Source organism: Stegodyphus dumicola, chromosome 12 (assembly GCF_044657685.1).
Source record: "Stegodyphus dumicola isolate Sdum_Otavi_A_Nest chromosome 12, ASM4465768v1".
NCBI lineage: Eukaryota > Metazoa > Arthropoda > Arachnida > Araneae > Eresidae > Stegodyphus > Stegodyphus dumicola.
Window position 1 is genome coordinate 42,437,518 of NC_140779.1, and position 13,528 is coordinate 42,451,045.

General features: G+C 31.3%; 2 protein-coding genes across 4 annotated transcripts in view; one reads left to right on the top strand and one right to left on the bottom strand.

The window, feature by feature from the left end:
• Polr2E (DNA-directed RNA polymerases I, II, and III subunit Rpb5) overlaps positions 1-9,587 on the bottom strand; it is a 45,769-nt gene extending 36,182 nt beyond the window's left edge. The window contains exon 1 of the mRNA XM_035365829.2: positions 9,451-9,587. The gene's annotated coding sequence lies outside the window, so the exon portion shown is untranslated. The remainder of the gene's footprint in view (positions 1-9,450) is intronic.
• Positions 9,588-9,828: 241 nt separating this feature from the next.
• The window catches only part of LOC118194659 (MOB kinase activator-like 3), a 60,614-nt gene continuing 56,914 nt past the window's right edge, over positions 9,829-13,528 (top strand). For all 3 annotated transcript variants that reach the window (XM_085827657.1, XM_035365828.2, XM_085827659.1), the window contains exons 1-2: positions 9,829-10,012; positions 10,526-10,676. In XM_085827657.1, coding sequence (XP_085683783.1) covers positions 9,977-10,012; positions 10,526-10,676 — 187 coding nt within the window. In that variant the 5' untranslated portion in view covers positions 9,829-9,976. The remainder of the gene's footprint in view (positions 10,013-10,525; positions 10,677-13,528) is intronic.

The following is a 13,528-nucleotide window of genomic DNA, read 5'->3' on the forward strand; positions in this document are numbered from 1 at the left end:
TCAATTCAAAGTAAAACTCAGTAACACGCAGTTTTAAAACAATAGCAAAAGTAATATTTCTAATTCTGGCATGCACTAACATCTTTAGATGCCTATATACAGTAAAATCTATCACAACCAACATCCAAATTAACTGATATCATCAAAATACTTCAATTTTCAAGGGTTTAAATTTAAATCAGAAATTTAGGCCTGTGGGGGGGAGGGGAACCGAAATAGGTTAACTTAGAAACATTGTCATATGTAAAGGCGTGTCACATGCCCATGTGGTTCCACAATACTTCCAACAGTTCACTGTTTAAGAGAGTTCACATGGCTAGTTTCATAAGTAGCACAGATGGAACCTTCAACTTGTACCATTGGACTACATTTGTACATAGAGGTAGGAAATAAGATGGAGTGGCCCTAATCGGTTTTCATAATACACTGCTTTGAAGCACTGGTGATTCTTCACGGTGACCAAAACATTGGGTCATTTACCTTTAAGTTCAATGGGTTTTTGACACAATCAGATGTAAATAATTTGTAACGATGTTGTAAATATATATATAAATGCATACATTTTCTTTTTCTGCAATATTTCAGAGTCCTAAGTATATGAAAATAATACATTTTAAAACAACATTTCATTCTAAACAGAATTAAATGCTATACTTTTCACAGCACAGTTTGCTCAGAATGGTTTAATTTGAATGAAATATTTTTGCAAGTTTTCCTTAATTATATATTAGAAAAAAATTTTTAAGGTAATTCGATTTTATTGGGTTAAGGATTACAAAAGTTAAGATCAAAGTTTATTGTATTGTTAATATTAAAATTATGCATTATTTCTTTTGTCTTTATAGATCCTCTTCTTAAAATACTTTATCATATATGACATGATTTTTTAGCTTCTGAGGCATATTTTAAATCAAAAAATCTATGTCAATTTATAATTAATGCTCTATTTGGTTCATTTCAAATTAGAGCACCTTTTATTTTAATAGCTAAATACTTTAAATAGTACTTAACTTTCTCAGAATATTTCTGAAAGGGAATAAAATAAGGATTTTTTTTAAATATTAGTTAAAACTTGTAACTGAGTTATTATAAAATTTAAGGAGACTTTTAATTATACTTATCAGATTTTTTTTTACCCTTAATTTCAACAATATATATTCTAAAACTCTTTTTTATTACTTAAGTACGCATCTTGTAGAATTCGCCTTACAATACCTTTTAACAGATTGCTTTCCAGTACGAACAATCAATAAGAGGGCCATTCATGATCGGACCTCATTTGGCAGGAAACATAAATGTTTTCCCCTCTGTCGATTACCCTATTTTCAAATTCTTAATCTGTCTTGATGATGTGGCACGTTCCGATGGTCACATCATCTTGACCACACATAATACTTCCATGGAATTCGCAAATGTATCCATCTTCTGTTCCATACATTTATGCGAAATTGTATATAATTTTTTCAAATGTGTGGTTATAAATCAAGAAAAAGTTAGCTTATTGGCATATCTATGTGTACATTTATTAATTTTGTCGAGGATTGCAGCATTTAGTGGTAATTTTATTTTTTAATTAACCCAAATAAGCAAAACATGTAGACCCAAAATGATTATTTTTAAGTTATATAAAAATAAAATGAGCAACTATAAATCCTCTAAAAAATTTTTAAAAGTACATGTCACAATAATATGTGGAAGACAAAAAAAAATTATTTATTTGAAACATTTTGGTGTTTGGAACATAAAAAAAAGTAGCGAATATTCTATCAATGGTATCGAAACATGTATACAATTTTAAAGGTACCGTAAGGTATTTTTTATTCTTAAAGCATAACATTTTTGTTAAAATCTATATTTTTGTAGTTCAACAGCTTAAAATTTTATAAAACAAATTCAGGCTACTCTTTGGAATATGGTAACAGGTAGTTTGGCAACATTTTGGTAAGGCGATAAAGGTTACTAGGTAGGACTTTAGCAATAATCTGAGAAGTATACAGTTCGACAGATTATTTTGTCTCAGAGAAATGAGAGATCGTGAGACATTTTCCAGAAAATTCCAATCGTGATTTTAGCTAATAAGCACTTAGAAACAATTTCGCTGCTAAAGTGCAGAATCGCCCACTTATTTGTTTGCCACTTTTTACAAGAATAAGAACAATTAGATTTTTGTCAATTTTCTTTGACTTTTGAAGTGAAAATAGGTCGATCTGTAGATGGATAAAGTCAAGCGTGTGCACAATGCGATTTTTGTGCAATTCTGGGATGTTTTTTTAAGTGAAAATAGGTCGACACGTACATGGATACCGCGTATGTGCAATTCTAAAAAATGTGCGAAGCAGTGGGCGATTCTGCACTTTCTCGCCATTTCACACCTAATCTTCGTCATGATTAAGCACTTTTGTTCCATAAAAGTTTTAGCATAAGGGTAATTCGGCTAGCAGATTGTTGGAAAAAATGTTGAGGGGAAAAAAAATGGCATAAAAAGGTTGCTGTAGCAAGGTTGGTTGGCAAATTTTCTTTAAGTTACCATAATTCGAAGATTCACCCAAATTCATAATCAAAATCGCTGTTGTTAATTATTGAAAAATAACCAAGATGTGATTTTTGCGTAAATGTCGCTAAATTATACAAATTGCTATTATCCATCACACAATGAATATTTCTTTTATGCAAATATGTCCAGTTTTTCGATCTGATGGAACTGTCGTGTGTCGAAATACTATTGAAGCGCTCTCAAGGGAGCTGCTGAATGTAAACAAAAAACACCCATCTGGAGACTGAAGTTTCGAAGCAGTGCTTCACTCTTAGTGCCGAGCTGGCCACTCCTTTTCTTACCTCCATGTATTTCTAGGTGTATGCTTTACCATGTAGTTTTGCTATGGATATTACGGCAAAACGCAAGAAAAATAGTCTCACTTTCAGTTAAAATTGGATTTGATGGAGAAAATAAATAAAAGAGCAGCAGAATTAAATTAATGGATGAATATGAATAAATATGTAATAAAGAAACAAGATAACTCTATAAATTCACAATGCTGATAGAATCCACTATAGTTGAAGAAAATCTGGACGACTCTCAGGATATGTGGAAATGCTGCATGTACACTGCGGGGGGAAAAAAAAAAAAAAAAAAAAAAAAGGCCCTTTCTACTGGGCTGATTGATGAAATTCAACTTGCATTTTTCATAATATCGGACTTTTTCTGAAATGACATGCCAATTTTTTCCCATACTTTGATTCTACAAGTCAAATTATGTCAAATTGCCAAGTTTTGTAAAAATCGCAGTAGTTTCTAAAAAAATTAGCTCTCAAAATTTTACCTGCTCAGTGCTAATTGAATTTAGTATATATTTATTAATCTCTCTTTTTTTATTCAACTTATTTGATTCTTCCTTTCACATTTCAAAATTTAGGTTCATTCAAAATAAATAAGTCTATTTTCAATGATTTATTTTAAAAATTTGTATTTTTATAAATTTTTCGAAAAAATTTTAAATTACAATCTACAAAATTTTTACCATCATCTTAAAATAAATATATTTCTAAGTATACCTGCAAAAAATTAGAGTTTTTATTCAAAATTTCGTACAATATACGTGAATTTACATATTGCCACGTTTTGAAATTTGGCATATTTGTTTGTTGTAAGAGATAATAATGCCAAATGTGGTTTAAGCACTTTGTTAAAATTATTTGAAAGTATGAATGATGATTTTTTCCTGCTCGTTTACAATGAAAAAAAGCAAAGGAAAATATTAGGTTGCTATAAACTAAGAAGTTCACCAAGCAATTGAAAAAAAAAAATGTTCCAAGATAAATTTTTGAATTTCTCTTTATATTTTGCACCAAGTTTTACAAAATTTATTATTTAGGCATAGTTTGAGTCATAAAATTGAAATATGGAAAAAAATTGGCATGTCATTTCAGAAAAAGTCTTATTTTGTGTCAAAATACCTATATTAGAACAATGCTATATATAAATCTAAGGCTAATCTTTGGGATATGGGAACAGGCAGTTTGGCGACATTTTGGTAGGCGATAAAGGTTATTACCTAGGACTTTGGCAATAATGTGAGAAGTACCCAGTTCCAATTGTGGATTATTTTGTCCGAGAGAAATGAGAGATCATGAGATATGCCATGTGACATATATAGACGAATCACAGTTCTTTAATCGGAAGAGGAGGGAAATCTGGAAAAATATCTGCAGTACTTTATAACATTTTGTATTTAGCTTCATTCTGTGTTGTGTGAAAGAGTGTTGCTTAATTTTTGGATCCCATGGCCTTATCTAAAGTGGGTATTTAGTGGGACTGAAAGGGGTAATAATAAGTGTTTTTTTAAGGTTGTGCGAGATAGAAGTAAAGATTGCTTTTCAAGTTTTCTTAAGCAGTATATTCTACTGGGTACAATAATAATATCTGATTAGTGGAAGTCAATACGCCTGTTTGGAGGATGAAGGTTTTCAACATCTTGCTGTTAACCACAAGTATGATTTTAAAGATCCTGAAACAAGCCCACATAAGAATACGATTGAGATTCTGAAGAAGATTCGGTACGTTAATATTTTTAATCATTTGAAGATATTATTTTTATGCATTGTTCTAAATATAAGAAATGAATAAATTAATATGCTATTATTGGAAAATTGTTATTAGCAATGAATTAGTTTAAAGTAATTAATATTTTAGGCTAATTTTTATTAATTTAATGTATGTGTTTATTTATATTTTAAACAGTGTTTTATAATTTAATTATATTTTAATTAAATGATAGTGATTTTGTGAATTATATGTTTGTAGCATTTTGGAATACGTTTCAGTAGAAGTAAACATGCATGGCAATAATTTAAATATTTGACACTAAGTATTTGCAACCATTTTTAATTTTTGCGTTATAAATTCGCAGGTGACGTTTATAATAGATAATTTGGAGGGAAAAGATTTTGGATATTTTATTTATTTTATACGTGCAAATGTTCATCCTTGGAAAGGGTATATACTTTTACGCGATCAGGTGATTTTATATATGCCCTTTTTACCGACTTTAAAGATTCACAAAATTTTCCTGCATTTTCGTGCAAATTTTTCTAATTTATTAGAAAAAAGCAGTGTACATGGATAAAGAGTGTGCACAGTACCATTTTTGTGCAATTCTGGGATTTTTTTTAAGTGAAAATAGGTCGACATGTACATGGTTACCGTGTATTTGCCATTCTGAAAAACGCGGCAAGGAGTTTGCGATTCTGCACATTCTCCCAATTTTGCAGTTAATATTCGTCATGATTAAGCACTTTTGTTCCATAAAATTTCTAGCATAAGCGTAATTCGGCTAGCAGATTGTTGGAAAAAATGTTGAGTAAATAAAAAGAAAAGAAACATGTCTTTACTTCGTGAAGACAAAATGGCGGCGCAAGCGAAAAGTAGAAGGTTGCTGTAGCAGTGTTGGTTGCCAAATTTTCGCCAAAAATCGCCAAGTTACCATAATCCAAAGATTAACCAAATCTAATATATATCCTAAGTCACACTTTCAAGACATAAAAAACACAATTTGAATTTTGTCAATCGGCCCAGTAGAAAGGGAAAAACAGAGGTGTTCCCTCCTTTTTTTTGCACAGTGCACATCAAAATTATTATGGATTATTAATAGTATGTCCATACAACAAACACTGGTGCTTCAAAAAAAATTACCTGCCCATTATCAGTCATAAAAGAACCCACAGATAAATTGCTATACAGTCAAAAGTCGTTAATTCGGACCTCAAAGCTACAAACTTTCTGCGCATGCATCGCGTTGACGCATACGCATAAGACCTTTACGGCTGCGAATATGCTTGTGCACGTGCACAAAATACGTTTACAAGTGCGCGTTTAATGTATAACGAACGGTATAAGCTAAGCTAAAATTAACTAATTATCTATTTCAGTTAATGTTGCAGATTGCGTTGTTCCTTAATCTTCTAACTGGATCTGGCTTATTATTTTTTGCAGACTGTTAGAGCAATTTTATAAAAGTAAACTTGAACTTTCGATTATGTCAAATAGAATATCTGATATATATTTATTAATATGTAAAGGATCTACAAAGCGAAAGTATGTTTCAAAGTTCATTAAACAAAAAGTGGAATTGCTACAAAAAATGGATAAAGGCATATCCTTTGTTTATCTAAACTTTAACGTTTGTTTATCTAAACTTTGTTTATCTTTAACGCCACGGCAGCGGGCGCGCAATGAATTGGAAGTTTATCTGTCAGCACTATCCTTATCTTCAGGACAGATGTTTTTATTTTATTTGGCTTATAATTCCTTACTAAATGTAGTAATTCATCTCGATGTACTCCATCTTTGATATTATTTAAATCAAATTCCTCGTCTTTATAATTCGCTTCGAATAGCGAAAAAAGTGAGAGTTATTGAAAACGAAAAAATTTCGATTGACAAATTAGTCTGTAGACACAGCAATTATAGGACTTGAGTCCGGATTAACGACTTTTGACTGTATATACCGGGAATGGTCTCGTAATGCATTTGTGCAAGCGTGAAGAAGCATTTAATAATATCATTATACAGAAAAGTGATTCTTTTATTAGACAACAGCTGTGCCATACTTTAGCTGAAGATTTAAATGTGGAAAACATTTGTTATGTTTCTCTCAACCTAGCCAAGGAGTAATATAAATTACCAATTCCTTTTCCTGTGTTATTAAAAGTACTATTCATGATTTTCAGAAACAATTCACAATGAAAGATGTTGTATATATATATATATATATATATATATTCACTTGCTGAAAAGATAAAGAACATTACTTTCACTGTCGGCAAACGTTGTGGGTCATAAACTTTATAAATAATGTATATGGTAATTTTAAAATGTTTAATTTTCTTTTCTGAAATATAAAATTGAGTAATGTGTTTTAATTTTAAATAATCTGGACAACTTTTATTATTATTTATTTGTGATCAATAGTTTGAAAAACATGAGCAGACCATGCTGCAATTTCTACCAATAGCATTTCACCCAAAAACATGAACACGTTGCGAAGTTCCTTCCTTTTTATCTAATGATTAAGTGTGGTGGAACCTAGAACTGCTAAGCAAATAATTGCTCAAGTTCAGTAACAGAAACGTAAAGCTCAAGAAATGTTAATTAACCTTTATTGCTCAAAATAAGGATTAACAGATGGCTCCTTTCTCAGAACGTACAACAAAGCCCTACTTGCGCTTAAACTCAAAATTATAAGAAATAAGAACTTAACTAATGGCTAACTAATAGGGCAGAGCATAGTAATAGATTAGAGAGATGTGGCCAAAAGACAAAAGTGCGCTAGCCAGAAACTCAAATTCTAAGTCACTGGAACTTCGAATACTACTCCTACTCATTTGCATTAAACGCGATTCTAAAAACATGTTATGGTAAGGAATTTTAAGCTGAAATTAGGATAGATAGGAAGGGAGCTTTAACTCAAAACTAAATGCTATAAATTTTACAACATAAATTCAAGAAATGAAGTCATCCAGAAAAACCTAAGGTTAAATCCTAGTATACGGTGCAGCCTTGGCGCGATTTTGAAAATTATCGCTAACACCAAAATGACTTGTTTAGCTACTCATCGCATATGTCCCTTTTACTGCTCATCATAAAGTCGCCCAATACCTTGTGCACCGGATACTAGGATTAAACCAAACTTCTTATCTAGAGTTGATAAGGTCCCATCGCAGCCAATTAAATAAGATTCTACTGCAATAAAAATTTCATCTTATTGCAAATGTAATGTAGAATGATTATAATATTTCAGTAGCCATGAATTATACGAGGATTAAGGTAGTTTCTGGTAATTTTCAGTCAGCATCCTTTCCGATGCTCTTGGAGTAAAATCTGGATCTTTTTTTTTACAAAGTTTAACTGGGATTTGAATCCCGCTGAAAGGGCTAGAAGCACTTCTGCAAAGGACCTGATAAAATACTATGAACAATGGTGATAATACTTCAAAACTTGTAATCCAATGGATTCACTTGTTCAGAGATAGCAACCATTCCTCTTTAGTTTTTTTTTTTTTTTTGAAATATGACATTCCTTGTTGGCCTTTGCACACATAACTTATTCTTTAATTATTTACTATTATTTTCTCTGATTTTTATGCTATATTTCATGATTTTTTTTTTTTTTTTTTTTTTTTTTTTTTTACAATGACCAGATAGAAATATTTTTGTGTAATTAAGGAAGTTGTTGGAGACAGATGGTTGTCTATGGTGTCTTAAAATTATTGCCTTCATTGAAAACATGATTACAGCAAATAACAGATTAGCAGAGATTTTGATGCTGCTAATTAAGAAGCACATGACAAAAGGAACAATTATTATGACTGATGAATGGTAAACATTCATTCTTGGGCAGGCATGGATATTATGTGTGTGCATTAGGCTGTAAATAATTTCACAGATTTCATTAACTAGGCAAATGGTGCACATATCCAGACCACACAATGAACAGGCTGCCTCTGAAAGCAAAATGATAAACTCATAAAATTTATTTTGTTTTACTCTTAAAGTAAATTTCTTCCATTTCCCGTATGAAATGATCTTCATAAAGCAAATCTAGCTGATCACATACTCAAATGGTTTTGCATTCGCGGGAATTTTACATGTAATTACTAATTGTCCGGCAATTTACTCAACGGTCCAGTTTTTGAAAAAAAGCCCTTTTCAGGGCCATAAAAATCTGAAAGAACAAATGAAGTATTGTATAAAAGTTTTTTAAAACTCGCTTTAGTAATAGAGTTAATTAGAAATGTATTTTAATAATAATACTAATATTTATTTTACCTTTTTATGCTAATTTTTAGTTTCATACATTTAAAATTATGTTTTTCTACCAACCTCAATTTAACTGTATGAAAAATCGCGTTTAACCGGCTTTTTTTTACTTGCATATGTTTAATATCACACTTTTCTGCTAGCCTGAATTTAACTGTGCTAATTATCATGTTTAACAAGCCACATTTGACTTCAAAATACTTAATATGATCAAATAGCTAATTTTTAGCTTACATATCCTTAATATCACGCTGTTCACCAAATATCATGGTTAAACAAATTCTTTATGCCCCAAATTACTTTATTTTTTGAAAAAGAGTTTGTAACTTCTTCATTGTATTTCTTTATGCATGAGAAACATCTCGCATTAAACTTACAAATAATGAAAAAAATTATAACATTTTTTCAAAATTTAAAATTGGGGAAGGGTCGACAAAAATGCGCTGTCGCCAACAAGTTCTTTAAGAAAGGAAACCCCACATGATTTTATTACATGCACTTCTCTCATGAAACAATTTCATTAATTAAAATTTAATCAGTCTACACTAAAATAATAATTTTTTTCACAACAAGCAACAAAAAGATATACTCTGATATATAAGAAACTATAAATTCGGTCATAAGAATTAAACTTACTTTACAAAGTTTGAAAAAAATACAGAAATCACAATGAAACAACACTAAACACGCTAGTACACCACACAACGCGGTTTGAGCCGAGGCATATGATGCAATGTATAACCGCACCACTTTTGAGATTGTTTCGTGTTGCACTATGCTAAATGTCTTTTAACCTGCTGGTAGGAAAAAGCGAAAGAAATTGATACCGTGATGATTTTGTCCAACTCTGAAAGAAATGAAGTTTTATTTACAAATATTCTAATATATTTCCAGTGATATTGTATTTTTTATGATTTATAACTGTAATGCACACATTAAAAAAAGTATTATTGAGTTGCATATCCTTGATGATTGAATATCCTTGATGTGTGGGTGGAGAAACAGAGCAGTTCTTCGTTTTCTTCCTTGTTTATTCGTTAGCTCATCTCTGTTTTGGTGGTAAATGCCCTTGGCCGGAAGAGTAGATACAAGAGGATGCAAGTGTTTTCCGCATGATAAAGTTAGCCGGAAATTTGCTGTCTTAAATGAGATGCGTTAGGATATGGCAAACTTCATGGAGTTTTTCCACAAGAGGAAGGTATGTTTTATGTTCTCTTGTTATCAGAGGATATATTTTAATATAGCCGGTATTGCTTTCGTACATATCTGATACTATTCAGCAATAATTAATCTAGTTTCGAGAATTAATTTGTTAATTATTGTCTTTGTCTGAGTTAATAATCAAATCTTATTAAAAATTAAAACATCTGAATACTCTGATCAACTAATATAATAATTACAAATATTTTTAGTTCCATTTTCTTTTAGGAGGTATTTATCTTTTTCAGCATTTTTATATTATCGTAATTAAAATTTTATTAAAAACTTATTTATTTTAGTAGTCTTTTCATTCACTGAACATTTAATTTAATTATGACATAAATTCACTCTGTATATTTTATGACACTTAAGTGTTTTTGTTATTTAAATAATGTATTGTTTTTCAGGATCTTTAGTTAATTTCTTATTTAAATACCTTATGAATGACAATTTGCTATATTTAAAGTTCTGTAAACTAATATTTTTGCTAATTTAATCTGTTGTTTTTAAGACTTTTCGGCCAAAAAAGAAATTCGAGCCGGGGACTTTAAGATATTCTCTTCATAAACAAGCTCAAGCATCTTTGAATTCTGGCATAAATCTTCGAGAAGCTGTAAAAGTGCCTCCTGGAGAATCTGTAAATGATTGGATAGCTGTCCATGGTATAATACTGCATAAAAAAATTTCTAAAATTAGAAAGTTATATATATATTAGTTTAAGTTATTTAAAAATTTTGTATTTACATATTGGAGGAATTACCATAGTTGAAGTCGCCAAATTTAGCAATTGCACATATAACAATGTGCAACAAGCTTCCTTGGAGAAATTGCAGAATCGCCCACTGCTTGGCACATTTTTAAGAATTGCACATACTCAGTATCCATGTACACATCGACTTATTTTCACTTAAAAAGTCAATGAAAATCCACTTCTTACTCTTGTAAAAAGCACCAAACAAATAAGTGGACGATTATGCACTTTAGCCACTTCCTTTTTCATGCAAGTTTTGTTTTGTTTTGTTTGTTTGTTACCATTTATACCAATTTACAGCAGCTTTCATAGATGAATCTTGATATATTTGACTGAAATTCAATTTCAAAATATGCACTTGAGTGATCTTCTGGCTGTGATAGAAACTGCTCTAAAATTTGTGGAGGAATACAGTACTTTACATGAAATTGCTAAAGGGAATTATTGCTTTGAATTTATTCTTCAGTGAAATGCAGAATCGACCACTTATTTAACATGTTTTGTTTGATCTTTTTACAAGAGTAAGAAGAATTTGGTGTTCCTTTGAATTTTTAAATGAAAATAGATCGATGTGTACATGGACAAAGTCAAGGGAGTGTGCAGTCCCGAGTTTGTGCAATTCTCTGTTTTTTTTTTTTTTAAGTATGTAGATGTGTATATAGATACTGAGTTTGTGCAATTCCTAAAATTGTGCCAAGCAGTGGGTGATTCTTCACTTTCTTCCTAATAGAATGATTGCTACAGAATTTCAGGGAAAATATACTGTAACCCACTGTTTGGATACAATTTCATGAAGTGTCAATTTCGCGTGTTTGTAGTTCAGTTCAGTTTGTCCACAGTCCACAGTTCAGTTGAACTACTTTGCAATGACTTGAGTTACAAGTCATTGCAAAGAAATGGGTATAAAATGACAATACGTTATCAAAAAGACAAGATTTTTCTCATAACATTAGTTTTCCCATGCATTTTTTTCCCACAGCAGATAAAGCTTGATCATGTCCATCAGCTTTCTCCTTCACTGAGCTTTTCTACATATATTCTCCCAAATAGGAATCAGATTCATTCTCCATATGATTGAAATTATTTTAAAGGGCATGTTTCACTGCTGAAGTCATTTCATTTGAATTTGTATGCACCCCCATCTCAGGGAGTTTGAATGTCAAGCTATTATTGACATGCCATTGTATGCAGCCTACTTCCAAGAGCCGTCATATTCTTTACAGTAGTCCAATATAACAGTGGTCCTCGGCAGTACACAATTCTTAATGATGCTCGGAAGGTTCTCTTTTGTTCTGCTCTCAACCTCTATGAAAACACTATTCATTTCCTTTTCAATTCGACCAGCAACTCAGTAGCCATCTGCAGGCTTACCCTTTCCATATTTCATTTTCCCAAACTTAAACTTTTGCCACTTCAGCAATTACTACTTTTTCACCAAAAACACTTTTATTGATCCCGGCCATCTGACATACCTCTCTGCAAAACATAAACCAGTCAATAACAACATGTTCATGAACTTCATTTCATTTGTAGCAAACTCATTTGAACTACTTTCAAAATATTTGAATCTGTAGACCAGTGTTTCTTAACCTTTCTAGCAAGTCGCACCCCATTGAATCTGAAAATATATCTCCCGCACCCCATTGAAAAATGTGTTTTTATTTATTTAGTCTAGAAAAGTGCATTTTTTGCGAAACTTATTGTTTGTTGAAAAACATTGTACATTTTATATAAATACAAAACAATATTATTTTTATTAATGACTAGTGTGTTGTTGTTTGTTCATTATTATATGGGCGAAGCGAGGTTCCTTTTTTGAAAGACATACGTGTAAGTCATCACTTGCATTTAAGCGATTTCTCGCTTTAGATTTATATGCAAAAGCGATGAAAATCCCATTTCGCACGAGTAGGTGGTAGCAAAGGGTAAGACTAACTGCAGTGCTCCGTTCGCCAACTCTGGATAACATTGTAACTGTGAACACCAGAACTGTTGCAATTCTAATTGTTCGAATTCCATTTGAATATGTCCACTTGCTTGCATTTCAATAAGTTGATCTTTTTTCAGATCACTATCATCCATCAAATTTAAGTCAAATAGAAATGGATCCAGTATCAATCTCTGAGTTTTGGTAATATTTCCAGTAGAAAAGTATCCATTGAATGATTCGCTCAATCGTCTCAAATGTATTACAATGTCGGGTATAATTGTATTCTTTTCATTTTTCGCAATAACAGAATCAAGCAAGGGAAAGTTTGCAAAATTCCCCTTTTCTACTCGACGTATCCAAATTTCTAATTTTGCAATAAATGAAGATAATTTTTCACTAGATATTATTATATTTATACCAAATCCTTGCATTGATAGATTCAATTCATTTAAATGGCTAAATATATCTGCTAAGTAAGCCAGCCTCAGCATTGCATCATTACTCTCAAAATCTTTTACTAAATAACAGTTTTGACTAGTCAGTAATTGAATAATTTCCTCACGCAATTCAAAAACTCTGTTAAGCATACAACCCTTAGATAACCATCGTATTTCGGTGTGATATAGGAGCACGGTATGATCAGCACCGATTTCTTCGCAAAATGCACGAAAAATGCGATGATTAAGCGCTCGCCCTCGGATGTATTTTACTACATTTACTGCTGTAGTTAGATGTTGTTTTAAACTTTCTGGCAATGCTTTCGACGCAAGTGCATGACGATGCAACATGCAATGCGTTATTATAACTTCCGGTAATTCTCATTTTGTGTGAAA